The 26749-nt window shown below is 40.8% G+C and overlaps 2 protein-coding genes across 3 annotated transcripts in view; one reads left to right on the top strand and one right to left on the bottom strand.

Annotated features, from left to right (window-relative positions):
* Nucleotides 1–12144, bottom strand: part of LOC138801057 (carboxypeptidase O-like) — a 34910-nt gene extending 22766 nt beyond the window's left edge. Inside the window, exons 1-3 of the mRNA XM_069983485.1 lie at nt 11991–12144; nt 4148–4223; nt 2667–2791 (exon numbers count right to left, since the gene is read on the bottom strand). Coding sequence (XP_069839586.1) covers nt 2667–2791; nt 4148–4223; nt 11991–12070 — 281 coding nt within the window. The 5' untranslated portion in view covers nt 12071–12144. The remainder of the gene's footprint in view (nt 1–2666; nt 2792–4147; nt 4224–11990) is intronic.
* LOC138801059 (gamma-crystallin M2-like) overlaps nt 7748–26749 on the top strand; it is a 105707-nt gene continuing 86705 nt past the window's right edge. The window contains exon 1 of one of the 2 annotated variants that reach the window (XM_069983490.1): nt 7748–7772. In XM_069983490.1, the coding sequence (XP_069839591.1) occupies nt 7755–7772 (18 nt within the window). In that variant the 5' untranslated portion in view covers nt 7748–7754. Of the gene's footprint in view, nt 7773–12034; nt 12147–26749 lie in introns of those variants that run through there. The other variant, XM_069983487.1, reaches the window with a different exon arrangement.

Below are 26749 nucleotides of genomic sequence, written 5' to 3'. Positions count from 1 at the left end.
ATGTTTATAGTCCATGGGCAATTGGTAAAGGGGTATTCCCATCTGGGGTTTAATGCCCCACCCACAGTTTGCAAAGGATAGGACACTATTAAGAGACTGCGGTCAGACTGCTGGGGCCCCTGTGAGAATGGGGACCTCGAACTGAGCTGCGGGCCCTAAGACTCATTTCCAATACCCACAATTTTAAGGATTCCCTAAAGACTCATCTCTATAGGCAGGCTTATAACATTTCCTATATTACTTTCCCCCTCCCCTCCACCTCTCAGTCAGCAGCTTTGCCCTATGTTTCATACATTTGGCTTATCCACCTCTACGTGTATGACATATATATATACACAGTATATATAATGACTGGACCATATATACTGTATATATAAAGGGCGTTCAGCCATTTGCCTCAACCCACTCCTCATAGATCGTAAGCTTTTGCTAGCAGGTCCCTCACTCCTTTTGTTTTAGGAATTTCTGTGTCATTCGGTAAAGTCTGATTGTTTAGATGCCCCTAGAATTTTGAAATGCTGCAGAATTTATTGGAGCTATATAAAAAAAAATTATCATTATTATTAGGGTAATAGCTCTATGGCCCTGCATTCTCTCATCAGATTTTCATTCTGCTGTAAAAATGTAGTGATTGGCTGATTGGGCAATCAGTTAGCAGGGACACGAAGACTGAAGCGGGAGCATGACGAGGGAGCACTTGCTGTTTATTATTTTTAATGGCAGCTAATTAGTTAAATATTGCTTTCATTACATTCTCACAGCAGAATGAAAATCCGCTGCAGGGCCATAGACTGTAAGCTTACTGAGTATTACAGCAGGGAAATCCGCTGCAAACTCACTATGTGTGAACACAACCTTAAAGAGACTCTGTACCCACAATCTGTCCCCCCCAAACCACTTGTACCTTCGGATAGCTGCTTTTACTCCAAGATCTGTCCTGGGGTCCGTTCGGTAGGTAATGCAGTTATTGTCCTAAAAAAACAACTTTTAAACTTGCAGCCCTGTGCCAAACAGCCGTGGCCTAGAGTATCCATGCCCTAAAATTGCACCACCCCTCCGTCCCTCCTCCCCACCCATTTCATCGTTAGTAATGCCACTGGGAGGATATTTCCTATTCCTCTGCAGTAAACACTGCATAGGGGCCTTAACGATTTAGCCCATGTGCCGTGCTTACACAGGTGAGGAATAGGAGAAAATCTGCCTGGGGCTTTCCTAATGGTGAGGAGGGCGGGGAGGTGGGACAGGGAGATTGTGCCAGTCTAATGCATAGTCACTCTAGGTCATGGCCGTTTGGCACAGGGCTGCAAGTTTAATAGTTGTTTTTTTAGGACAATAACTGCATCACCTGCCGAACGGACCTCAGCGGTTTGGGGGGGGGGGGTCAGATTGTGGGTACAGAGTCGCTTTGAAGGGAATCAGTAACATTGATCATGGTATCCAATCAAAGGACGACTCCGGCCAAAACATATTTGTTATATGTTATTACTTATGGAAAGTTAGACAAATTTCTAATGTACATTAATTATGGGAAATACACATATAATGCTATTTCCCTTAATTTAGTAGATCAGACAGGGTTCAGATTCTGTACAAAACCGTGACGTCACGAATCGGTTGTAATTTCTATGGAGTGCCCAGCAGGGGGCGCACTATATGTAGAAGTCTATGTCACTGTATTGTGTCTATGGAAGTGTATTTAAAATAATGTAATGTAATGTACACTATGCTCATCATCTGCTCATAGTATGTCCAATGTAGCTGTGTACTCTGCTGGGATACCGTGGCACTTCTAATCGCCTAATGCCCTACAGTGTCAGGATACCCATCCTATGAGGGTCCCTGCGCTAGGTGAAGCAGACTTCCCACAACTTTTCAGAATAGACATGCGTTACAACAGGATATGTAGGTAAGTGTCAGCTGTGTCCTGCTGGGGTCAGTACCATACTGAGGTATACTGCCCTGTATCTTGTTGAGAGTATCCCTGGCGTGGACAAGGTGATCCTCAGAGGACATCTTGCTCCTGAGGGGTCTAACACTGTATGCTAGCGGCAGTTACTTGCATAAGAAAATATGTTTCAGTCTCTTGGTCCCTGAAAAGGGTTCTGGCCTAAGCCAGACCCTGGCTTCACTGCAGCAGGAACTGTCTCTGTGTTGCTCTTTCTCCTCCAACTATAGACAAAAGTCCACCAGGAACGAATGACTTTTCATAGGGGCAATTAAACCTCCTAGTGATTGGTGGGGTTGTGTAGTACAAAAGAAAGAGGAAAGAAGCAGAAAAAAGAGGGAAACAGGCCTGCACCTGTGACTGGACACAAAAACAACATGACAAACAATTAACCCAATACCTCCTTCAGCTGTGTATCACATAAGGTATAAAAAAAGAACAGTATATGCCCCAGTGGGAACCTGGAATGAGTTACTTTACCCAGTTGCAATAAAAACTTAGTGGCACACCTTTTCTGGGACACTACACATATGACATGAAGATTATTCCTTATCCCACAGAATAGAGAATAACAAGCTAATTGTTGGGGGATCCTACTGCTGAGGTCCACCTTTGATTTTTAAAAGGTTTTTTTTTTTATACCGCAAAACCATAAGGTATAAATAATCATGTTAAACCAGTATCTAAAGAACACAGAATAGAAGATTAAGTTGAAATGTACCCAAATGGTATATTTTGTTGCACAAGTTTTTCTTTCATCTGCAGCACATAGGGAGACTGGACACGAACATGTACTTCTTTTCCAGGATATATTTCTTCTATGGTGTCTGGTTTCCACAGGTCAAGCTAGGTCAATGTAGCATTTTAAGACAAGAAACAAAATTGCTTTGTTAGTGTATAGATTCTGTCTAAATTATGTACATTTACTGTAGTTTCTTTATACAACCTTTATGATGCGTGTCTATGAAAGCTGTATCAAGCTGGCCACACATCTCCAGTAGAAAAACTAAAACTAACACGATCTGCCTGGCTCGCCTGCTCCATTGATTATCATTAGTAGGGGCAGGCCAGACCGGCATTAGGGGGCACAGGGCAGTGCTTTTAGCGGCCCTACCGGACTGTGGACTGAACGGCTAAGTGGATGGAAACAGCATCGAATATGAAGGTAAGAGACATGCCTTCATCATTGGCGTCTTTTTCTGTCAGTATTTTGGTCAGTATTTGTAGCCAAAATCAGGATTGGAACTGACAGAGAAAAATAGTTATGGTAAAAATTGGCACAATTTTTTTTTTTCAAACAAATGTTATTGATAAGAAGCAAAAGTATAAGAACATCATCAAGAGAGACAATAACAATGGGGACACACAGGTTCCGAAATCAAGTACAGAGCTATCAAGATGTCCTTTGCAATAACAACTATCATTTAGTTTTTGATATTTTGTGCAATTATAAAGTCATGTGAAAAAGTCCAAGCAAAGAAAGATAAACAGAGATCATAATTTGCACAAACTCGTACGCAGGCAGACATAAATTGTGTATAATGATGCTTTTAGAAAACAATAAAAAGTAATTAACAACAACAGTAACTAAGGAACCTTGTTTTTTACATGGTTATATTGAAACTTAATTAATATTGGAATAAGTAAAAAAAAATGCAGTGAGTGAATGTCAGATACCTACAAAAGCTGGTAACTTTAACGTCCTGTAGTTATTCCTACTTCATTTGTTCACTAAACTATTTAAGGGGGCGAAGGTTCACACAGGTGTTTTCAACCCACTCCTGCAACACAGCCTTAGACTATGTTCACACTTTGGGATTTTGCGGCCATCATACCCAGCGGTCCTCGAAAAGGCCTCCGCCATTTGTTAATGATGGCTGCAAATAATGATCATTATTTGAGGCTGTCATTAACATATTAAGGACATCTTTTTGACGGACGTTGGGAATGACAGCCACAAAATCTGATTTTAGACAGTTTTAAATGTTACCATTGCAGGTAAGTTTCCACATGGATTTTGTGCATTTTTTTTTCAAAATCCCATCCATTTTGCTGCTATTGTAAATGCTGATAGTTTTCTGCACAGAAATTCTTTGTGGAAAAATGTCAGATAATATGATATGTGTTACCCTACCCTGATAGAGCTAAAAAAAAAGCTAAAATTCAACTGCAAACTATAAAAGGAGTATCATATCTTCTTACCTGCCACTGTATTGCCAGTTCTTGTACGTACTGCACTTGTTGTGCTGTCTGTGGTGTGACTTTTAGAACTTGATGTCTAAAATAATCAAAATTTGCCATTATGATGAGTTTGTCATTATACTAAATGTTCCTTTTATTATATCTTTTGGCTTGAACAGGAAATATATGCACAAATATTGCTGATAGATGTTACCTTCTAGAGTAGATATAAATTCTAACTGACATTCTTTTTCATCAATAAGATATTTGGTACGGCAAGATCTAAACAATCTTGAAGCCATAGGGCCCTTTAACAATGGGCTATTATGGGCACTTTCTGAGTCGAAGAACAAACTCATTCCGATATGATAAAAAATTCTTCAGCTGACAGCTGATTGAGCCCTTTACAGACTTCCTCAAAAGGTTTAATATGGCCTATGTGGTCATTACTACCACATCCATGGTCCCCACTATAATAAATGGATGAGGATAGATGTGTACAGATGTGGAAGACTTGGTAACCCCCCCCCCCCTTAATTCTTTAAGTCTTTCCTGTTATGTTTTATACTTAAAGAGGGAGATTTATCAAAGGGTGTAAAATTTAGACCGGTGCAAACTACCCTACTACTACTGGTTGCTGTGGGCAGTTTGCACCAGTCTAAATTTTACACCCTTTGATAAATGTCCCCCAAAATGTGCAAGAAAAGGAAAAAGATGACAATGATTATCGTAATCCCATCTCTTTCCTTCCATTCCTCCTGCTAGGTCTTCCACTTGGGAGCATCCAGCATGCAGATATACGAAGGCCAGCAGCCACCTCTGGATATAGTATCCCCTTTTGGGGCCCAAGGGGCTTAAAGGCGAGTCCAATAGACATATGCTCATATCTCTATGCTTTAGGTGGATCTGTTAGCAGCTTTCTGTTGACTGAAGTAAATAGAGGGTACAATAGTGCTTTTTACTCTGAATCTGAGAAAGAAGAGCCTATGGAGCCTCATTTAAGAGTCTCGAAACACAGGAGTAGCCAGATATCCCTCTAGGAAGGACCCAGCCAAGGGGTGGCTCCTGTAGGAAAACCACCAAAACCACCATATTAAGTGGCCCTCTAAATCAATGTAATGACAAGGGCTGGGTTCTTCCTGGAGGGATATCTGGCTAGCTCTGTGTTTCGAGACTCTTAAATGAGGCTCCACGGGCTTTTCTTTTGCATAGCCATGTTTCCAAGGAGCAATGCATCTAGGATTTCACTGCATTGAGCGCTTTAACCAGCAGCCTGCAGTGTTATCGTTTGGCTGGTCTCCCCGAGATCGGCAATCCATTTCTTTTACTCTGAATTGGGAGCTATACCTCTTGTGCTGAAGTTTTATGAGATTAGAGATAAAGGCCACAAGAAAATTCTCTGAAAGGCAAAAGCCCAGCAATGTCTATCCCCTTCTCTACTAATTAAAGGGCTACTTCGGGCTGGGGGGCTTTTTGCTTATGGCCAGGGAGGAGGTGGATGAGGGCAATGACGTTCCCTTACCTTCCCGGTTCCAGCTCCGTGTCCCAGATCCCGCCTCTGCCACTGACTGGCTGAGCGGACATGAAACATTACGTCTCAAGCCCCTGCAGAGACCAGGAAGCGGCCAGGCAGCGCGGACCGGAGAGGCGCGATCCGTGACACGGCACTGGAACCAGGGAGGTAAGGGGACATCAATCACTTCCTCCCCAGCCATAGACAAATGCTCCTATGCCCACAAAAAAAACATCCACTCTGAATGCGAGACTGAATGTTGCTGGGTATTTGCAGGCCAAGGGAATGATGTGTTCTTTATCTCTTAGTTTGCATAAAAATTTTTAAAGCCTGTATTTCAGTGCTGGAGTGACAGATTCAAATAAGAGTTATCTCTTCTGCTTCAGAATAAGAAACCCTATTGTACATTACCTTTACTTTATTTAGCAAAAGCTGATGAGAGGTTTGCATAAAGGGAAAAAAAATGTATATAGTAGCTCACCAAACTTATATACTTTATATGCTTTAAGGCCTTCCACCATACGTTGATTTCCATGATAAACATTTTTGTGAACGCTTAAAAAACGCTTTAAAAAAAATAGAAGTCAGTGGAAAGATGGATCAAATCATACGCAAACAAATATATTTTTTTTTACAAAAATGGACTGCAAACAAAGCAGTGTGAACTTTCTGTATTGACAATTAGCATTCATTACAGGCAAGATATCTGTCTGTGCAAAAGGACCCTAGTCTAAGTGTTCACACTTCTCCATAACTATTTTTTTTTCACTTTTAATGTAATGTTTTAATGGTGAAAAAACAAAATCCTCCAAAGTTTTAAGAAAGTACAATTAGATCCACAATAACCAAGCGCTCATATGGTTCTGTATAAAGCAAAATGTAAAATAAAAGTGATGGTTTGTAGAAGGCAAGGAGAAAAAAATAAACTCAAAATTGAAAGCAAACCCAGTCACAAAAGGGTTAAAGGGGTTTTCCAGGGAGCAGAAGACAGCTAAAGCCTTCTTTTTTTAATTTATAAAATTTTTATTTATTTTACAAAACAAACAAGACACTTCACAAATATTATTAACCCCAATCCCATCCAACCACAGAGAATACCTCCCAAATAAGTCACCGGTCTCTTACAGCAACTCATAGTACTGTGGAGCCACCCCGCGGCCCAACCAACACCAACTCAAAACCTTGGGGTACCTGTCTAGCCCTCCAAAAGCCCACCCCTATCACAATATTTCCCTATCCTACCCTGATAAACATTTTTGTGAACGCTAAAAAACGCTTTACAAAAAAAAAATAGAAGTCAGTGGAAAGATGGATCAAATCATACGCAAACAAATATATTTTTTTACAAAAATGGACTGCAAACAAAGCAGTGTGAACTTTCTGTATTGACAATTAGCATTTATTACAGGCAAGATATCTGTCTGTGCAAAAGGACCCTAGTCTAAGTGTTCACACTTTTCCATAACTAGGCTATGTTCACACAATGTTTTTTTATGTAAAATAACGACTATTGTTTGTTGTTTGTTTTAAATAAAAGCTGTTATTTTGCAATAACGTCTGTCAATAATGATCACGATCATTTTTACAGTGATCATTATCAAACATTAGACATCGATGTTGTGGGAACATAACCTAAATCTGTGCCAGGATGATGAACTTACAGAACTTTTCATGTGCTTTTAATCATTTATTTTTAACTATTCAGACAGTTTAGCTGTTAAAGTGTTTGTTGGCAGAATTTGGTTTTATGGCTGTGCAATGTAACCAACTTGGAATTTCTCCGTAATAACCCCTGATTTATCATTTACATGTAAAACCAATGCTTTTGTAAATAAGTCATGGATGACTTTGCACATCATTCTTTATGGAGTCATAAAGGAAATAAATATTTTGGTAATATGTAAGTACAATAATTGACAATGGAGTTAAATATGGCCATAAAGGCATCATTAGGTTATAGAAGTATATTTATGAGAAACTTGTGATTCTCTTGTGACATAGCCCCATCAGCATACAACTGCAATTTATGAGTTTTTATTAGGCTTAAAATGCCCCAGGGTTCATCATTGCACGTTCGATATTTTCATGAACTTAAAGGTTGGGTTAGGAAAGAACATGCAGGACCAGTTTACAGTAAGTCAACACTTTTGTAAGGGTTTTTTACTTTGGTTATGTCCACACAATGTTTTTTCTTTTCCGTTTAAAATGACGTCCGTAATTTTGAGTCTAAAATATCGGACGTCATTTAGCTGTCTAGCCTTCCCTTCATTATTTTGACGTCCACGGTGATAAGATCCATTATTCAATACATTGTGTGCATCCGTCTTTCCATTGACTTCAATGCATTGAACTGCAGTCAGTTAAATCATGGCAATAACAGACGTTTTGTTGATTAGCATAAACGTCTGCCTTTTCTATATTTTTGACGTTGTGTGAACATAGCCTTTTCCTGACAGATTTATCACATGTTTATATCAGGAATTTGCTTTGAGATAAAAAAAAGGAGGCAAGTCTTTGTTTTGTTTTTTTCAGATTTTCTGCTATATTTACTGAGGGTTTTCATACAGTTTTTGGAGCATCTACTTTGCACTTAGCGGATTACCTGTACAGTCGTGGTTTTTTACATTGGTGATGTGATTGGTGCAAAATGATACAAAATGGCACAAGTTTGCCCCAGTCACAAACCAGTCAGATACATTTAGGGCAACCAGACACATAATAAATCTAGTGGGATGATAAACTAAGCCCTATTTTAGGGGCTTTGAAAACCCAACAGTCTTAGTAAATCTGGGCCACATTGTCAGTTGGAGTTATAGTACTTCAATTCCTGGGAGTATATATTTATTTCTTTACTTATATACTGTTTATTTAAAGCTTTCAAAGTAAAGTAAATGTCATTTTTTCCCTGGATTGTTATGGTCACTAAAAATACAGATCATAGTTAGAGAAGAGCATAGCTTGAGCATGTTCGAGTTTGATCGTTTGGGATTTGGATACCGGTGGCTGAAGACTTTAGATGCTGCCCTAGGGAGTCTAGGAAATCATGGATACGTCCACTTGATGTCATTGTGGAAGTATTTTTCCTAAGAAGGGAGAGCTTTCACAATATGGTGTTGTATGAAAGTACTGTGCTCTAGCGAGTGCTCATAATTCTCTGTTGGGAAAACATGGACCTAATTTTAAGGTAAAAATTTGTCTGTATTTTAAAAAAAAATACGTAATGCATTGGTAAATTGGTTGGCAGTGCAAACAATGTGTACAATAATGGCTGTCATTGATTAAAACCATCCAAATAGTCAACATTCTCATTATTTACCACCTGCTTTTGCAAAATATGGCTATTTTTAAAAATCTGTTTGTTCTTTGTTTTATTTTTACTTAAAATTACAGCTGTATATAACTTTTGTTTCTATTGAGCGTAAACATAGCCTAAGGCTATGTCCACACAACATAGTAATGACAGCCGTTCTTCAGTGGATGGCCGTCATTTTACGCTAAACCATGTAAAATAATGGCTCTTAGCGATGATCATGACCATTAAGAGTGGCCATGCTTTTGCAACAAAGGCCGTGGTTTGTACATTGTGTGAACATAGCCTAAAGCTGCAAGACCCAAAAGCTGTTTCTGGTAAGGTGGACACAGATTCTATTTAGACCTCGGCTATGTTCACACATTAGTATTTCCGTCAGTCTTTTGGACAGTCCTTTTTTAACCAAAACCAGCAGTGGTTTGAAAACACAAAACTGTGCAAATCTTTCCATTATAATTTTGCTCTGTCAGTTCCACTCCTGATTTTATTTGAAAAAATGCTGACCAAAAGACTGACAGAAATACTATGTGTGAACAGAACTATGTTTTGTAATTATTTTTTCTACAAGTTGGATTTGCAAGTACATACAATGTTCTGTAAGTAAAAAAAAATCTTTACTTCTTACACATAAAATATTCTGGTGGTTCACAATATAAGTGTCATGTTATAAATGGATAGTGGCTAAACAATCCAAAATGGCATATCATACACATATTAGTTTTTTTTGTGCACCCAATGACCTTATTTGCCTTTGCAGCAGCTGCCTGACACTGGTTGAGATTTATTGTCAACTAAAAGTCCCCATACACCTTAGACTATTATCAGCCATACCTGCTGCTTCCAGGGGGTTCAACCATCAATCTAAGGTGTATGGGGTTGTGTAGAACAACCACCGACAGATGATGTAAGTAGTGATAGGGGTTCGGCCGTGATGGAATATCACTATTGTTCAGGGAGAGATAAGCCACTGTGAGATTGCTCTAGCTGCAGCTTACCCTTTCCTAAAGAACAGAGGAATAGCCTGCTTTTCTGAATGTTCCTGTGTACGGGGAGGATGGGTGGTATTGTTTGGCCGTCAGTTATTAAAGGTGTACTGCCAGCTTAAGTCTTTTCCATGTCAGTGTTACCCAGTGTTTGCCCATTTAGTACATAATTCAAGGCCAGATTTTTCTTCCCAGCACAACCTTACATTTATCTGTGTTGAACTTTTATCTGCTACTTCTTAGCCCAAACATTCAACCAATCCAGTCCAGGTTCATTCGTAACAGTTCACTGTCCTTTATCATATGAACCACTTTACACAGTTTAGTATCACCTGAAAATTTAAATTCTTCATTGTGCAAACCCAATGAAGCCCAAAACTGACCCCTGTGGTACCCCATTTTAAGAATGTGTGTCAGAAAATTAAACTTGTTAACTTTAGCTGGGCTAAAACTGTTTAAGTGTAACTATCATTTAAACACATTTCTGTCATGCCATAGTGACATGTAAAAAGTTTGTAACAGTAGAAGTCCGGCTGCTGGAACACCATGCCAATCACTAGAATGAACATGCAGGCACACTCGTGTGCTACCACTTCTTCTTCTCTGATAAAAACTAATACGAGAAGTCTACGGGATTAGGCTATGTTCACACTACGTAAAAGTTTGGCCGTTGTTGCCATCGACAATAACGGCCGTACTTTTACGCAGTGTTGAACATTGCCGATTCCTCTATGGGATCCCGGCCAGATCGTACACACATCGTATACCCTCCGGCCGGGGTCCTGCGCGGCGCCGCAGATAACTGACATGTCAGTTTTCTCCAGCCGCAATTTAATGAATTGTGGCCGTAGGAAACCCTGTCAGTTTACACAATGAAGCGAGCCGCTCCGGCCGCTTGCTTCATTTTGTGCTGTGGGAGGTTCTGATGCGGGCGATCGCTGATGCGCCCGCATCAGAACCCTATGGCAAGAAAGATCACCCGGCCGGTACTTAAGTGAACATGGCCTTATAACGGAAGCCTATGGAGCTTTCAGCAATTCCGTATACTGGAAGTTCCATAGGTTCCCATTAAAACTTAGGTCTTTCATTCTAGCGATCGGCAGGGGTCTCGGCACCCGGACCTCCACAAATGCAAACTTCTGACCTGTCTCCATGACAGGGCAGGGCAGTTACTTCTCATTATTATACTATTATTTTACACCACTCAGGTAAAACTTTTTTGGCAAAAACATACTCTGAGCTTTGGGTCCAAATTTATATTTTCCTATCAAATGTACTAATTTTGGCTATGATTACACAATGTATTAATTTAATTAACAACAGCTGTTCTTTCCCATGAAAAGAACGTCAGTTGGTAATGAAATTAATACGTTTGCATTGATTTCAATGCAGCAACGGCCATAGCGTATACACACAGTATACAAGAGTATATGAGAAAATAATGAGCATGTATATTTTCTAGTTAGGATTTGGCGAACAGCAGACGTAGAAAATAGTTGTGCAAACAATGTAAAGTACGGCTGCCGGCCATACTTTACATTGTGTTCAATGCTAAATTGAATTCTGGGCACATTCAAAGGTGCGCTGTATTATGTTGTGTGAGCATAACCTTAAAGTGTGCATTTGTGGCGCACACTACACAAAAATCTAGGAGGTATAAATTACTGTCCATGTGAAATACATGAGGAGAGGCCCAAATATATCAACAATTTTGCACCAAAATAGTACACAACACAGAAAATGCATCTCACACAATGCAGCTAGCATGCTGGATACTCAGCAAAAAATAATCAGTTCCTACCATTGTATTAGCATAAAAAGTTGCAACTATTGAAATGCCTGAATACATACTTGACTTAGAAAACTTATTTTGATAGAAATGTGCTGGGTCTTAGGGAAGATATAACAAATTCACTACGCCCTTAAATCCCTATATTCTATACTTGTAATCCTTAAATATTCTAATGTTTTTAAATAATTGACTTCATAAGATAATACTTTTTATTTGCATAATGTGCAAAATAGGGAAAATTCAATATAATATGATTCTTCACTTACCCATCATATCTAACCTTAGCACACATTCCTTTATGTAGTAGGAAACCCAGAAAGTAGATGGCCCACGAAAAAGAATTCATCCTTTACTTCAGGATGGAGCTTACTGACAGACAGAAAACCTCACTGAATCTGACTGAGATATGCCATTGTATCAAGGTATGTGAGATCATATGTGTGTAACACATGCCATAAAGATAGTATTATCTATCCTATCTCTCAGCCAACTTGTTTTACAAGAGGATCATAAAAATCTCTGCATTCCATCTCATAAGGAACACCTTTGGTATCTATATCTCTATCTCTCTGTCTCTCACTTCCTGATATAGCTGCACAATAAAAAGATAACAAACTTTAGATATGAAATATTAGTTATTAGCACTGTCACTTTAAGACATGCTGATGGCCTGCAGATCCCAGAGGTCAGTGCTCATTTGCTGAGCTTTCACAAGGCCCAATCAATCATGGATCCCTTTAAATTCATCATTATCAGCCACACATAACCTGGAGATGTGAGACGTCTGATAACAAAGATTTTATTGGCTGCACAAAAGATGAGAGAGTTTATCATTTGTTGGCTGACTGCTGGTCCTTTTACACAGTCTGATTAATGGGAAGCTTTCCTAGAAACAATCATTCATCTGATGTAAAAGTGGCTTATGATTGTCATACAATGAAGGATTGGTATTTAGAAAGAAAGATATGGCCACACCTCCACATGTTACACATGTGACCATTCCTGCAACATCACTACCCATAGGAGGAGCAACCCAATAGTCCAGTGTCGGACTGGCCCAGTAGAGGACCAGAGGATTCTCAGGTGGGCCCCCAGCTCAGATACTGCAGTAAGTAACACTTACTGACATGTTATTTCTCATTGGTTCTTTACTGGTGGTCCCGCAGGATCATTTCCTCTGGTGGGTCCCAGGTACCCCAGTCCAACACTGCCAGCAACCCCACTGCTGCCAGATTTGGGGTTACATCACCCTGCAGACATAGTGCCTTAGCAGCAATGCTACCACATACGTGTGGACAGATCACTAACCTCACCTTTTCAAGTGCTCCCTACCAGCAGATCTGAAGAAACTAAGTATTAACAATAATTTTACTGCCATTATAAGAGAGAAGAGCTCTGAGGAGGACAATTGGCAGCAGGGGGAGCTCTTATGTTCTCTTTATGCTTAGTTGTAATTGCTGCCTGTCACACATCAGAGGTCATGGTTCGGTGTCTCCAGTTATCGTCAGCGAGTGCCAGCGAGCAGAACTCTCTGGGGAAGCATCTCTGAGAAAGACAATCAGTGTATTAGAGCTCTGTGACCCACTGTATCTTCTGCCATAAGTTCCTGACTATAGGGTCTTTTCGCTGCTCTTTGATGTTAGTCTCCTTACTGTGATACTACTCCTATGCCAGTCACTAGTGTACTACTACTCATATCAGTCACCGCACTGTACTACTACTCTTATAACAGCCGCCAGATTGCAACACTTCCTTGCCCTTTCAAGTCACCAGATTGATTGCTAATCGAGTATTTATGGCAAGCAAATGTGCCACATGATGGCATATAGGACGTGTATGGCTCCATGCCCAGTATCTCATCATGTAAGCAGGCTCGAGGAAGTACAGAGTACTAGAGCCCCCTTTTATTTGTACAGTTTTCAAATTAACCCTTTTAAGGATGCATCCAGTTTGGCCTTAAAGGGATATTCACATATAAACTAGTAGAGATAAGCTTGTAGAGCTTCTTAAATCAAAAATGTTTGCAAATATATTCATTTGGCAAACTTGCTAAAACATGCTGCTTTTGTAGCTTAGTAGTGCTCCATAACCTGGAAAATGAGTTGTCAACAATGGAAGGGAAATAGCAGCATATCAGGAGAAGGAGACAGGTTTGCTAAATAAAAGGAAAATTAAATGCAGGTTTGTATTCTTCTTATTTTCTCTTTCATAGTTATAGCTAAACAACAAAAGAATCTGTAAATGAGCTGCTTTGGTGCACTGGGGGGTGTTTCCCAGCCCCTTACTGCACTGGCTTGCCCCCTAAATAAATACTCACACTGTGCTCAGTGCTGCTCCTGCCATGAGGCCAAATGAGTTTATTGCTCATGCAGCAGATTTGTAGGGGCGGCATGTTTTATGAATTGGCCATAAATTATACTGTCTGCTACACACCACTGACTTAATGTATTGACCCCATGACCTGCAAATCATAGCTGGACACATACACAGAATTCAAGGAGATCAGGACTGCAAACACTTTGCAGGTATTGTTATATGCTTCAGACATCACAACACTACAAGTGACCACCACCCCTTTGAATTGAGCACAAAGTGTAATGGTAGCATTGTTGTGGAAATAGAGACAATTCTGTATATTCTATTGTTAAAGATGGCCCCCATATCCTGGACAACGCCTAAAAGAGAGACTGTGTATGACTATGTAATCCATGAGCTATGTAATACAACCCACTTTGCAAATAAGAAACCTGTCCATGGCAAATAATAGCCTGGCATCTTATCCATAAAACTCCCCTCTTTGTTCTGACTTCTTGCTGCTATATAACCTTCTCTAACGCTTATAATAAACAAGTTCTACCTTGACAGGACGTCATAGTAGTTCTTCATACGTATACATACAGTATATATATATATATATATATATATATATATATATATATTTAAGCATACCTAATTTAGAACAGATAGACAGTATGGTACGGATTGAGTACCATCCTCAACAGTATAAGCATGAATAAGATCACTATGAGTAGTAAAACTGTACACCTTGTATTGTCACGTTACGGTATGGACCTTTCTCAACATGCTTAGAATGGTTCATACTGAAACGTCACAGCGTTGTTATAAAGTTTTTCAGTTGAAAGGAATGTTGCTCAGTTGAAAGGAATGTTTCTTTTGCATTTCCTAAGCTGAGTATATTTAGGGCCCATCAGAGATCTGCAGTCAGGGTCAGAAAACAGCAGGATAAGCTACTAGAAACAAAACCAAATAGGTCCAGTAAACATGCCTGGGGTTCAAAACCAAGAAAGCAATGTCAGGAACCAAAGACAAAAACAGTTAAGCCGAGTTCATACACATACGGTAGCATGGTACAAAGTCAGAATTCAGAGATGTAGCCACCACATCACTCGGCCAGGCTTGCCTAACGCCCCTATGACAAACGGGGTCCTGTATCCAGGACCGTGCAGGAGGTAAAGACGACAGCACAGGAGCTCGAGCAAGTAAGTCCCTGACAGTTTCCTTATCTGTTCTGGCTGTATACTGCCTGCTATCTTAATAAGCGATCACCACAGTAGTGATAATATGTTTATGACATGAAAGGTCAAAATTACCTCGAGGGTAACTCATTACAACCACAATTTTGTGTTCATTCTCCATTTTATTTCTATCCTTGATACTGGCATGAGCTTTACAAATAAACTAATACTTTGAATGTTTAATAGCTCTTACTGTATGAAAAAAGTCTAATTTCAGTTGCTGTAAATGCAAGAAACAGTCTGATTTACATAAAAGTATAGCCTGGCATTGTAGGACTGTAACGGCAGCTGAGGTCTTTCCCTCAAGATTACAAATGGAGAGTCTTGTATCTTCATAAATGCCACAATCAAGTCACAACAGAGGTTTCAGAGGTAGGGGACTCCCTCATGCACCCCACTTGCAGCGCTCTAGCCACATCATTGCTGGGTGACTTTAGCTTACCATGGCAACTAGGTTTTCCACATGTGTACATTTATTAGGATTAAATGCAAAAGCAATCCAGATTACCAAGAACCCAGGATGCCTGGTTTTGGTTACACAAAAATAGTCCATCAAACTAGCAGATTTCAGCATCTGATAAAATCAAATAGTCACTTTATCTTTCATCAAGATGAAAACAAGTGAAGCATGACATGAGCACTCTGAGTGGTTGCAAGCTACAAGGGTCCTTAAAGGGTTACTCCAGGTAGAGCTTAAAAAAATGAAACTTCTGCAGAAGCATAAAGCATTACTTACCTATCTATTCCATATTTGAAACTACCAAAAATCCATTTGTTTGGGGGGTTTTGTTCTGTTTTGTGTTTCTGCACTTCCTGGTTTATCAGTTGTACACAGTACTACAGGTTCCAGCATGCAATGCTTTCCCTCAGCTGTTCATCACAGTCCCCCACCCTGCCTATTCTCCTCCCAAAGCTGTTGCAGAACATCTAGGCTGTGTTCACACATTGCAGTTTCATTGTGTTACTGAATTATTTGCAGTAATTTATGATTTCATTGTGGTCCCACCCAAACAGCACGCTGTATTCTCTACCTGTAACACCACACAGCACGCTGTATTCTCTACCTGTAACACCACACAGCACGCTGTATTCTCTGCCTGTAACACCACACAGCACACTGTATTCTCTACCTGTAACACCACACAGCACGCTGTATTCTCTACCTATAACACCACACAGTACACTGTATTCTCTACCTGTAACACCACACAGTACACTGTATTCTCTATCTGTAACACCACACAGTACGCTGTATTCTCTACCTGTAACACCACACAGCACGCTGTATTCTCTACCTGTAACACCACACAGCACACTGTATTCTCTACCTGTAACACCACATAGCACACTGTATTCTCTACCTGTAACACCACACAGCACACTGTATTCTCTACCTGTAATGCTGATATTGGAATAAAGTAAAGAACTTTTTGAATTTTTTTTTCTTATCATTTCAACACACATATTATGATCAAGCATCTGTTATCTTTGAAGTTGAACCCCACAATAAGGCTCTGATCCTCTCTGCCGTTTAGCATTATTTGTTTGTGTTACTGCATCATTTTTGTGAATACGCTGCAGTACTGCAATGACACTCCAACATATATAAACACAGCCCTAATTTTAAGGCACACTTCTGCACAATTAGAGAAATCAGTGCAACACCTGCTTCTGGCTGGTCAGAGATGGTGAATCACTCAGGGGATTGGGGGATACAGACAAGCCTCCTGTGACATAACAATCTGCCCCCTGTCTGCATCATCAGCCTGATCTCAGTAAACACACACAATGTAAGACAGAGGCATGGAAGATTTGTCTCCTAAGGGGGGATAGCAGAAGGAGAAGGAGACAATGTGGATTTGCACAGGGGCCATTTTTTTCACTTCCTGGATTTCTATCAGATACCAGTGTGGCAGAACCGCACAGATACGGTAATATATTGTATAGACACATATATTTAACTTTTAATGCACTTTTAATAGAAGTTTTTCTTATCCGGAGTTGCCCTTTAAGGCCCTATTACACCAAGTGATTATCGTCCGTATTCGGCTGGAAAAAGGCAACGATGTCAGCTGATCCTTGTCTTTCAACATGCTGAAAGATTTTTGAACGATAACAACAGTCTGTTGGCTGTCGCTCCCGCCGCTATCTCCTATGGGCTCCCTCCCCCGCTCTAACCCACTCGCTGTCGATGCATGTAATAGGGGCTTTATTCATAACACAGTTGAAATATTAACAAGCTATTGCGCACAATGTCACATCATAGAATATGTGTTTAGTAGTAAAGCTTAAAGTGTCACTGTCGTTATAACTTTCTAAATCTAAATCAACAGTAGATGTGAAATAAAACAAGTTTGCAATTTACATTGGTCTTTCCCTCAAGATTACAAATGGAGAGTCTTGTATCTTCATAAATGCCACAATCAAGTCACAACAGAGGTTTCAGAGGTAGGGGACTCCCTCACGCACCCCACTTGCAGCGCTCTAGCCACATCATTGCTGGGTGACTTTAGCTTACCATGGCAACTAGGTTTTCCACATGTGTACATTTATTAGGATTAAATGCAAAAGCAATCCAGATTACCAAGAACCCAGGACGCCTGGTTTTGGTTACACAAAAATAGTCCATCAAACTAGCAGATTTCAGCATCTGATAAAATCAAATAGTCACTTTATCTTTCATCAAGATGAAAACAAGTGAAGCATGACATGAGCACTCTGAGTGGTTGCAAGCTACAAGGGTCCTTAAAGGGTTACTCCAGGTAGAGCTTAAAAAAATGAAACTTCTGCAGAGGCATAAAGCATTACTTACCTATCTATTCCATATTTGAAACTACCAAAAATCCATTTGTTTGGGGGGTTTTGTTCTGTTTTGTGTTTCTGCACTTCCTGGTTTATCAGTTGTACACAGTACTACAGGTTCCAGCATGCAATGCTTTCCCTCAGCTGTTCATCACAGTCCCCCACCCTGCCTATTCTCCTCCCAAAGCTGTTGCAGAACATCTAGGCTGTGTTCACACATTGCAGTTTCATTGTGTTACTGAATTATTTGCAGTAATTTATGATTTCATTGTGGTCCCACCCAAACAGCACGCTGTATTCTCTACCTGTAACACCACACAGGACACTGTATTCTCTACCTGTAACACCACACAGCACGCTGTATTCTCTACCTGTAACACCACACACCGCGCTGTATTCTCTACCTGTAACACCACACAGCACGCTGTATTCTCTACCTGTAACACCACACAGCACGCTGTATTCTCTGCCTGTAACACCACACAGCACACTGTATTCTCTACCTGTAACACCACACAGCACGCTGTATTCTCTACCTATAACACCACACAGTACACTGTATTCTCTACCTGTAACACCACACAGTACACTGTATTCTCTATCTGTAACACCACACAGTACGCTGTATTCTCTACCTGTAACACCACACAGCACGCTGTATTCTCTACCTGTAACACCACACAGCACACTGTATTCTCTACCTGTAACACCACATAGCACACTGTATTCTCTACCTGTAACACCACACAGCACACTGTATTCTCTACCTGTAATGCTGATATTGGAATAAAGTAAAGAACTTTTTGAATTTTTTTTTTCTTATCATTTCAACACACATATTATGATCAAGCATCTGTTATCTTTGAAGTTGAGCCCCACAATAAGGCTCTGATCCTCTCTGCCGTTTAGCATTATTTGTTTGTGTTACTGCATCATTTTTGTGAATACGCTGCAGTACTGCAATGACACTCCAACATATATAAACACAGCCCTAATTTTAAGGCACACTTCTGCACAATTAGAGAAATCAGTGCAACACCTGCTTCTGGCTGGTCAGAGATGGTGAATCACTCAGGGGATTGGGGGATACAGACAAGCCTCCTGTGACATCACAATCTGCCCCCTGTCTGCATCATCAGCCTGATCTCAGTAAACACACACAATGTAAGACAGAGGCATGGAAGATTTGTCTCCTAAGGGGGGATAGCAGAAGGAGAAGGAGACAATGTGGATTTGCACAGGGGCCATTTTTTTCACTTCCTGGATTTCTATCAGATACCAGTGTGGCAGAACCGCACAGATAAGGTAATATATTGTATAGACACATATATTTAACTTTTAATGCACTTTTAATAGAAGTTTTTCTTATCCGGAGTTGCCCTTTAAGGCCCTATTACACCAAGTGATTATCGTCCGTATTCGGCCGGAAAAAGGCAACGATGTCAGCTGATCCTTGTCTTTCAACATGCTAAAAGATTTTTGAACGATAACAACAGTCTGTTGGCTGTCGCTCCCGCCGCTATCTCCTATGGGCTCCCTCCCCCGCTCTAACCCACTCGCTGTCGATGCATGTAATAGGGGCTTTATTCATAACACAGTTGAAATATTAACTAGCTATTGCGCACAATGTCACATCATAGAATATGTGTTTAGTAGTAAAGCTTAAAGTGTCACTGTCGTTATAACTTTCTAAATCTAAATCAACAGTAGATGTGAAATAAAACAAGTTTGCAATTTACATTCATTATTTTTGTTGTTGTAAAACAAAGCTGACTGTACCATAAATCCAGTTCCATTCTCCTGAAGGCAGATTTTCTGACTTGTGCAGGTAAGGGTAGCTTCACACACACCGTATCGCAGCATATTTTATTTATTATTTAGATCAAATCTACTGCGGATCTGCTATGGATCTGCAGCAGATCCGCAGCAGATTTGATCTAAAGCATCAAATCTGCACCATCAAATATGCTGCAGATCCTTTACATGTAAATGCACCCTAAACACAGGTATTCCGCCCAGTACAGAGTGTCATGGCTCAATATGTCTGTTAGTCACATGACTGCCTTCTATCTGTGAGCGCTTAGATGGCCTGGGAAACACAGGCCTTCCTGTTTTCTGACTGTTTCCTTTAAAAAAAAAAAAGTCAGAAAACAGGAAGTGCTGTGTTTTCCATGATAACTAAGAAAGAAAAAAAATGCTGATTTAGATTTGGAAAGTTATAACGACAGTGACACTTAAGGATCTAATCACATATATGTAACTATTACCAAGGTTAACTATCCAAAAATTCTACAGATTTACGAGCTTTATGTGATGTTTCCTCCACATACTGGCCCTTTTTAACAACCTGCATTTGCCATCAAAGTGCTGGCATCATTGGCCTGATGGCAAGATATTCTGTGAGACTGAAGATTATGTTATTATCCTTGCCTACATTAGATGTGTACGTTCCAATATGCATCATTGGGCTATGTTCACACTACGTAAGTTTCCGTCCGTAGCGCGCTCCGTGAAAAAGTGGCCGCAGATTTACGTAGTTTGCGTACAATGGAAAGTATACGATCTACGGCTGCACAGTTCACACTGCGTACGAACTTACGCCCGGATCGTATGCGGCGCTGTAAAAAATTAACCAGACCATTGTTTCGGGACGGAAATGCTGTAACTTACGCCCATAGCATAACATGCGGTCCCGTACGGATTGGTGATTTCTTCTTTTTTCCACTTTGATTTGCCGATCCAAAAGGTTTTAGCCGAAGATATCCCAGTAAAATACCGCTGTGAGATCGCTACGTACGCCACTCGGAAAGCGTACGTAGCTTACGGGCATAAGTTCGTGGACCGCACGTAGCCGGCCGCAACTTGCGTAAATTCCGGCCGGAGTTTTACACGTATATGTCCGGCCGCGAAAAATAAGCAGCCGGACATATACGTAGTGTTAACATAGCCTTAGGCTGCAAGAAGTATAGACATCGTACTGGAGTAATGGTGGTTTTACATGGAACGATTTATCGCTCAAATTTGCACTATAACGATCGAATTCGAATGATAATCGTACGTATAAACACAGCGAACGATCAAGCGACGAGCGAGAAATCGTTCATTTTGATCTTTCAACATGTTCTCAAATCGTCGTTGATCGTTCGCAAAAAATTTGCAGATCGTTCCGTGTAAACATTCTTTTAACTATTTCACCTATGTGTGAGATAGGCTTAAGCAATCGCAAAACGATCGCATAACGATTTTTCCTTACGTTGTATCGTTCCGTCTAAACACTGATCAATATAAAAAAAAAACATTGTTCATTCAAAATCGTTAATCGTGCGAATTATCGCTCCGTGTAAAAGCACCATTAGTAACTTGTACATGTGCTAATATAACAGCTTAATAACCAAGTACTACTTAGGCTAGGTTCACACTGCGTTTTTGCAATCCGTTTTTCTCATCCGTTTTTTTTCAAACGGATTCCAAAATGCAGTGTGAACCTAGCCTTACCTCTCTGTGTTCCCATGAAGGAAACTCAATGATAAGAGCAGTCTGCGTATTTTTTGAAGGAATTCCCATCACAGGATTGGTAGGTAATAGCCCCAGGCATCAGATTTAACACCGCCATACCAGACCTAAAAATTACCGACATAATGTGACTGGATAACACTGCCATACCAGACCTGACCAATACTGCCATACACCCCAACACACCCCCTGCCTATCGTAAAGACACCAGATTTACTGGTAAGTCTGAATGGGAGTTGGGAGATTTAAAGGGGTACTCCAGCGGGGGGAACTTTTTCGCTGGGACCGGGGAGGAGGTGGCTGAGGGAAAAGACATCCACTCACCTCCCTGGTTCCAGCGGCGGGTCCCGCATCACGGCGCTCTGGTACCCGATTCCCGGCCGCTTCCGGGTGTCTGACGCGGGCCTGAGACATGACAGAGGCGGGATCTGAGCGGACTTGAAACGGATCCCGCCTCCTTCACTGAGTGGCTGAGCGGACCGGAGACGGCCTGCGTCAGACACCCGGAAGCGGCCGGGAACCGGGCACCGGAGTGCCACAGTGCGGGACCCGCCGCTGGAACCAGGGAGGTGAGTGGATGTCTTTTCCCTCAAAAGCTGTTTCCTTCCCCCAACTGCCTAGTGCTGCCCCCCTGAAAGGTGCTGCCTTAGCACTGGACTACAGATGCCTACTGGTAAATATGGCCCTGGTGAGGTCACACAATTCTGGAATTGCATTAGCCACACCTTTCCAGAATATGTGACCTCACACAATTCCGGAACTGCATGGGGTCACACAATTGGGGAAAGTCTTGTGGTCACAGAATTCTGTATAAATCATTTCCCACCAATATTCTCCTTATTATCACACACATAGTGAGAAGCTTAGTTTTAGCAATTTTTCCAGCAACCTTTATACAAGCTCCCAATCTATAGTGCCCAAAACTTTAAAAATGCCCCTTCTGTAGCCCATGTGGTATTAGCTTCCTTTATAGTACCTCCTAATACTGTTTCATAAAGTAGTTGCCCTCACACAGTAGTTACCCCATTTTTTCCTCCATGCAGTAGGTAATCCCATAATAGTGCCCCTTAGTAGTCAGCCCCCTTTAATAGTGCCCCATATAGTAGTCAGCCCCCCTAAATAGTGCTCCATATAGTAATCATTACCCTCCAATAGTGCCCCATATAGTAGTCAGCCCCCTCCCCTAAATAGTGCTCCATATAGTAATCATTACCCTCCAATAGTGCCCCATATAGTAGTCAGCCCCGCAAAATTTTGTGTATGTAGTTTTTGGCAACAGTGATCTAGGCAGCAAATGAGAGCAGAGGAGTAATACAGTTCTTGTTTCAACAAGGAAAGTCCGCGAAGGATATTCATGGTGATATGGGAAGTGTTCACTGTATAATGCTGCCGCCTGCTGGCCACGATAATTATGGCTTTTTAACCCCTTCAAGACAGAGCTCATTGATGCCCGGATGTTCCTCCCCGTCTTCTAAGAGCCATAATGCTTTTATTTTTCCACCTAAAAGGCTGGTTGGGGTGTCATTTTTTGTGCCATGATCCCTTGTTTTTATTAACATATTGGTGTAGCAGAAAAATTTTGATTGCTCTTTATAAAAAAAATTTTGATATATAATTTAATAAAATCAGCAATCCTGGTGCGTTTTTTTTGTTTCCGTTTATGCCGTTCACCGTGCGGGAACAATAATGTTATATTTTAATAGATCGGACAATTCCTCACGCTACGATATGTAATATGTTTATTTATTTATATTTATATTTTTATATTAGGCAAGGGGGTCTTTTAAACTTTTATTGGGAGGGGGTTTATAAGGGTTTTTTAATACTTTAAAAAACGTTTTTATTAAAAATTTTTAAACACTTTTATTTACTGTAAAACATTCAATCATTAGATTGCATATACTGATCTATGCTATGCCATAGCATACCATAGCATAGATCAGTGTTATCGGCGATCTATGTATAGAGCCTGCCTGAGTGAAGATTCTATACATAGACAGTGGATCTGACAGGATGGAGGTAAACAGTTTACCCCCGCCTGTCGGCACATGCGACCGGGGCCTGGGACCCGATCACTCAGTGACAGATGCTTGATCTGTCACTGAGCACCTTAAAGCGACTCTGTACCCACAATCTGACCTCCCCCCAAACCACTTGTACCTTCGGATAGCTACTTTTAATCTAAGATCTGTCCTGCGGTCCGTTTGGCAGGTGATGCAGTTATTGTCCAAAAAACATCTTTTAAAATTACAACCCCGTGCCCTAAGGGAGTATCTGTGCCCTAACTTTGCACCTCCGTCTCTCCTCACCACCCTCTTCATCATTAGTAATGCCCCTGAAACATTTTCTCCATGCTGAACATTGCACAGGTCCTTAACGATCCAGCCCATGTGCCGGGCTAAACAGGTGAGGAATAGTAGGCAATCTGCCTGGAGCATTCCTAATGATGAGGAGGGTGGGGAGGAGGGACGGAGAGGTGGTGCCAGCCTAATGCATACACAATCTACGCCACTCCCGTAGGGCACGGGGCTGCCAGTTTAAAAGTAAATTTTTAGCACAATAACTGCATCACCTGCCAAATGGACCGCAGGACAGATCTTGAATTAAAAGCAGCTATCTGAAGGTACAAGTGAAACACAAGCAAGCTAGTAGATTCCACCTAGGTGGTCCACTTGCATCCACCAGAGCTACTCACTATAAATATATATATATAATGAAATGCTGTCCAAAAGGAGTACAAGTGTCACATATGGAGTCCACTCCTGGGCTGAAAACAACACTGGCTAACTCTGAAGCCTTGCCAATCCGTCTAATGCAGGCACTACAAGTCTCAGCTCGCCCTCTCCAGCATAAGATTCCAAAAAACTGATCCTACCTGGGTAATTGGAGCAAACAGTAAGAGAGCAGGTCCAGCACAGACGGTCCGCGGCAGGAGGAAACAGGATGCAGATCCAGTGTATACAGTCTTGGGTATTGGATGCAGCCACTGTCAGAGACAGCTGCCTTTCCCACTATGTGCTTGAAGTGGGAACATAACCCACTTTCCTGGTTTTGGTTAAAAAAATTATAATAATATTATGTTTGAACATAGCCTTAGGCTGGGTTCACACTATGTTTTTGCAATACAATTTTTTAATCCATTTTGGGTTTTTTGGGGTTGCTGCTGCTCTCCTGATCCAACTGATTACGGAAGTCTGGTTTCATACACTGTAAGATAATTAGTTGGATTGGGAGGCTGGCAGGGGCCACTCACTCATATTTTCTATTTGTTTTCAGTATACATTTTTTACAACTAGTCCTGCAAAAATCAAGCCCTGATATGGCCCTGTAGTTGGAGTTATGACTCTTAGAAGTCAGGGAGGGAAAAATAAAGACGCAATTATGAAAACTGGCTTTGTCAAGGTCTTTGTGTCTTTTAGACGTATTTAACTGAACATAGCTATAGTCTCAAGAAAAGTGACCACCACATGTGGGGTCAGTGTTGCCTAAAACAAATGAAAACACATTACAGTTTCATTTTCCAAGGTCCTTCTGAGAATTATAGGCATAGTGTAATGTTTTTAGGCATGTTTTTAGTATGTGGCCTGTTGTGACACAAACACTTTTCCTCAAGTACCTGTCATTATAGAAAGTTGCCATTAGGGGGCGCTAAAACACTTTCAGTGTCCTACAATTAAAACATGTCAGTAGTATCCTGGGTACATAGGTAGATAGATTCTACAGGGTTGGCTAGAAAACTAAATGTCTGCTAAATCTCATCACAGCCCAGCCAGGCATTCTGTACCCCGAAGGAGCACTGATACAAGGATACAAGGATACATGGAACCTTTGAAACACCTAAGCTCTCCTATATTCACCTAGAAAAAGACTCAGAAATACCCTTCACATATGCGCTTCTATTTCTAAACTACTATGGTATTTTATGTACATTTTTGTATGGATATTTATTCTGGTGTTTTGTGGGTTTCAATGAAAAGGCTGTGGAGAGAAATAACTTACCTAGAACATTCTGCCTGTTCTTAAAGGGGTTATCCAGGTCTACAAAAACATGGCCACTCCCCCCCCCCCCCCTCTTGTTTCCTGGTCAGGTGTGGTTTGCAATTAAGCTTTATTTACTTCAATGGAACAGAGCTTGAAACCCCACCCAATCTGGAGACAAGAGAGGGGGGAAAGTGGGCATGTTTTGTAGCGCTGGATAACCCCTTTAAGCAAAGACCAATGCTCTGTGTATAAACAGAGTTTATTTCAGACTTTAGTTCCTAGGCGATGTGTGTATATATATATATATATATATACTAGAAAATGTACCCGGCGCTGCCCGGGTATAAAGTGTCAGTGTGTTAATTAGATTTGTTCTAAGGTGCCCAGGAGGCCAAGCTAAAGGTATTGTTTCATCTGAGTTAATCAGTGGAATTAGTGTATACCTGTAGTGCATAGTTGGAGTGGTTCTGTATACCCACAATGTATAGTTTTTAGGGGTCTCGCATATCTGTAGTGCATAGTTGGGGGGGCTGTATACCTATAGTGTATAGTTGAGGGAGGTCCTGTATACCTGCAGTGTACAGTTGGTGAAGGTCCTGTATACCTATACTGTATAGTTCGGGGGTCCTGTATACCTGTAGTATATAGTTGGTGCTGTATACCTGTAATGTATAGTTGGTGGAGGTCTTGTATACCTGTAGTTTATAGTTTGAGGGTCCTGGATACCTGTAGTGTATAATTGGTGGAGGTCTTGTATACCTGTAGTATATAGTTCGGGGGTTCTGTATACCTGTAGTAAATAGTTTGAGGGTCCTGTATAACTATAGTATAGAGTTGGTGGAGGTCCTGTATACCTGTACTGTAGTTCGGGGGTCATGTATACCTGTAGTATATAGTTTGTGCTGTATACCTGTAATGTATAGTTGGTGGAGGTCTTGTATACCTGTAGTTTATAGTTTGAGGGTTCTGGATACCTGTAGTGTATAATTGGTGGAAGTCTTGTATACTTGTAGTATATAGTTCGGGGGTCCTGTATACCTGTAGTAAATAGTTTGAGGGTCCTGTATAACTATAGTATAGAGTTGGTGGAGGTCCTGTATACCTGTAGTGTATAGTTTGGGGTCCTATATACCTGTAGTAAATAGCTGGTGGAGTTCCTGTATACCTGTAGTATATTTGGGGTCCTGTATACT

The sequence above is a fragment of the Dendropsophus ebraccatus genome, chromosome 9, assembly GCF_027789765.1.
Source record: "Dendropsophus ebraccatus isolate aDenEbr1 chromosome 9, aDenEbr1.pat, whole genome shotgun sequence".
Taxonomy (NCBI): domain Eukaryota; kingdom Metazoa; phylum Chordata; class Amphibia; order Anura; family Hylidae; genus Dendropsophus; species Dendropsophus ebraccatus.
Note: the sequence above shows the minus strand (reverse complement) of the source record. Positions and strands in the feature narration are given on the sequence as shown.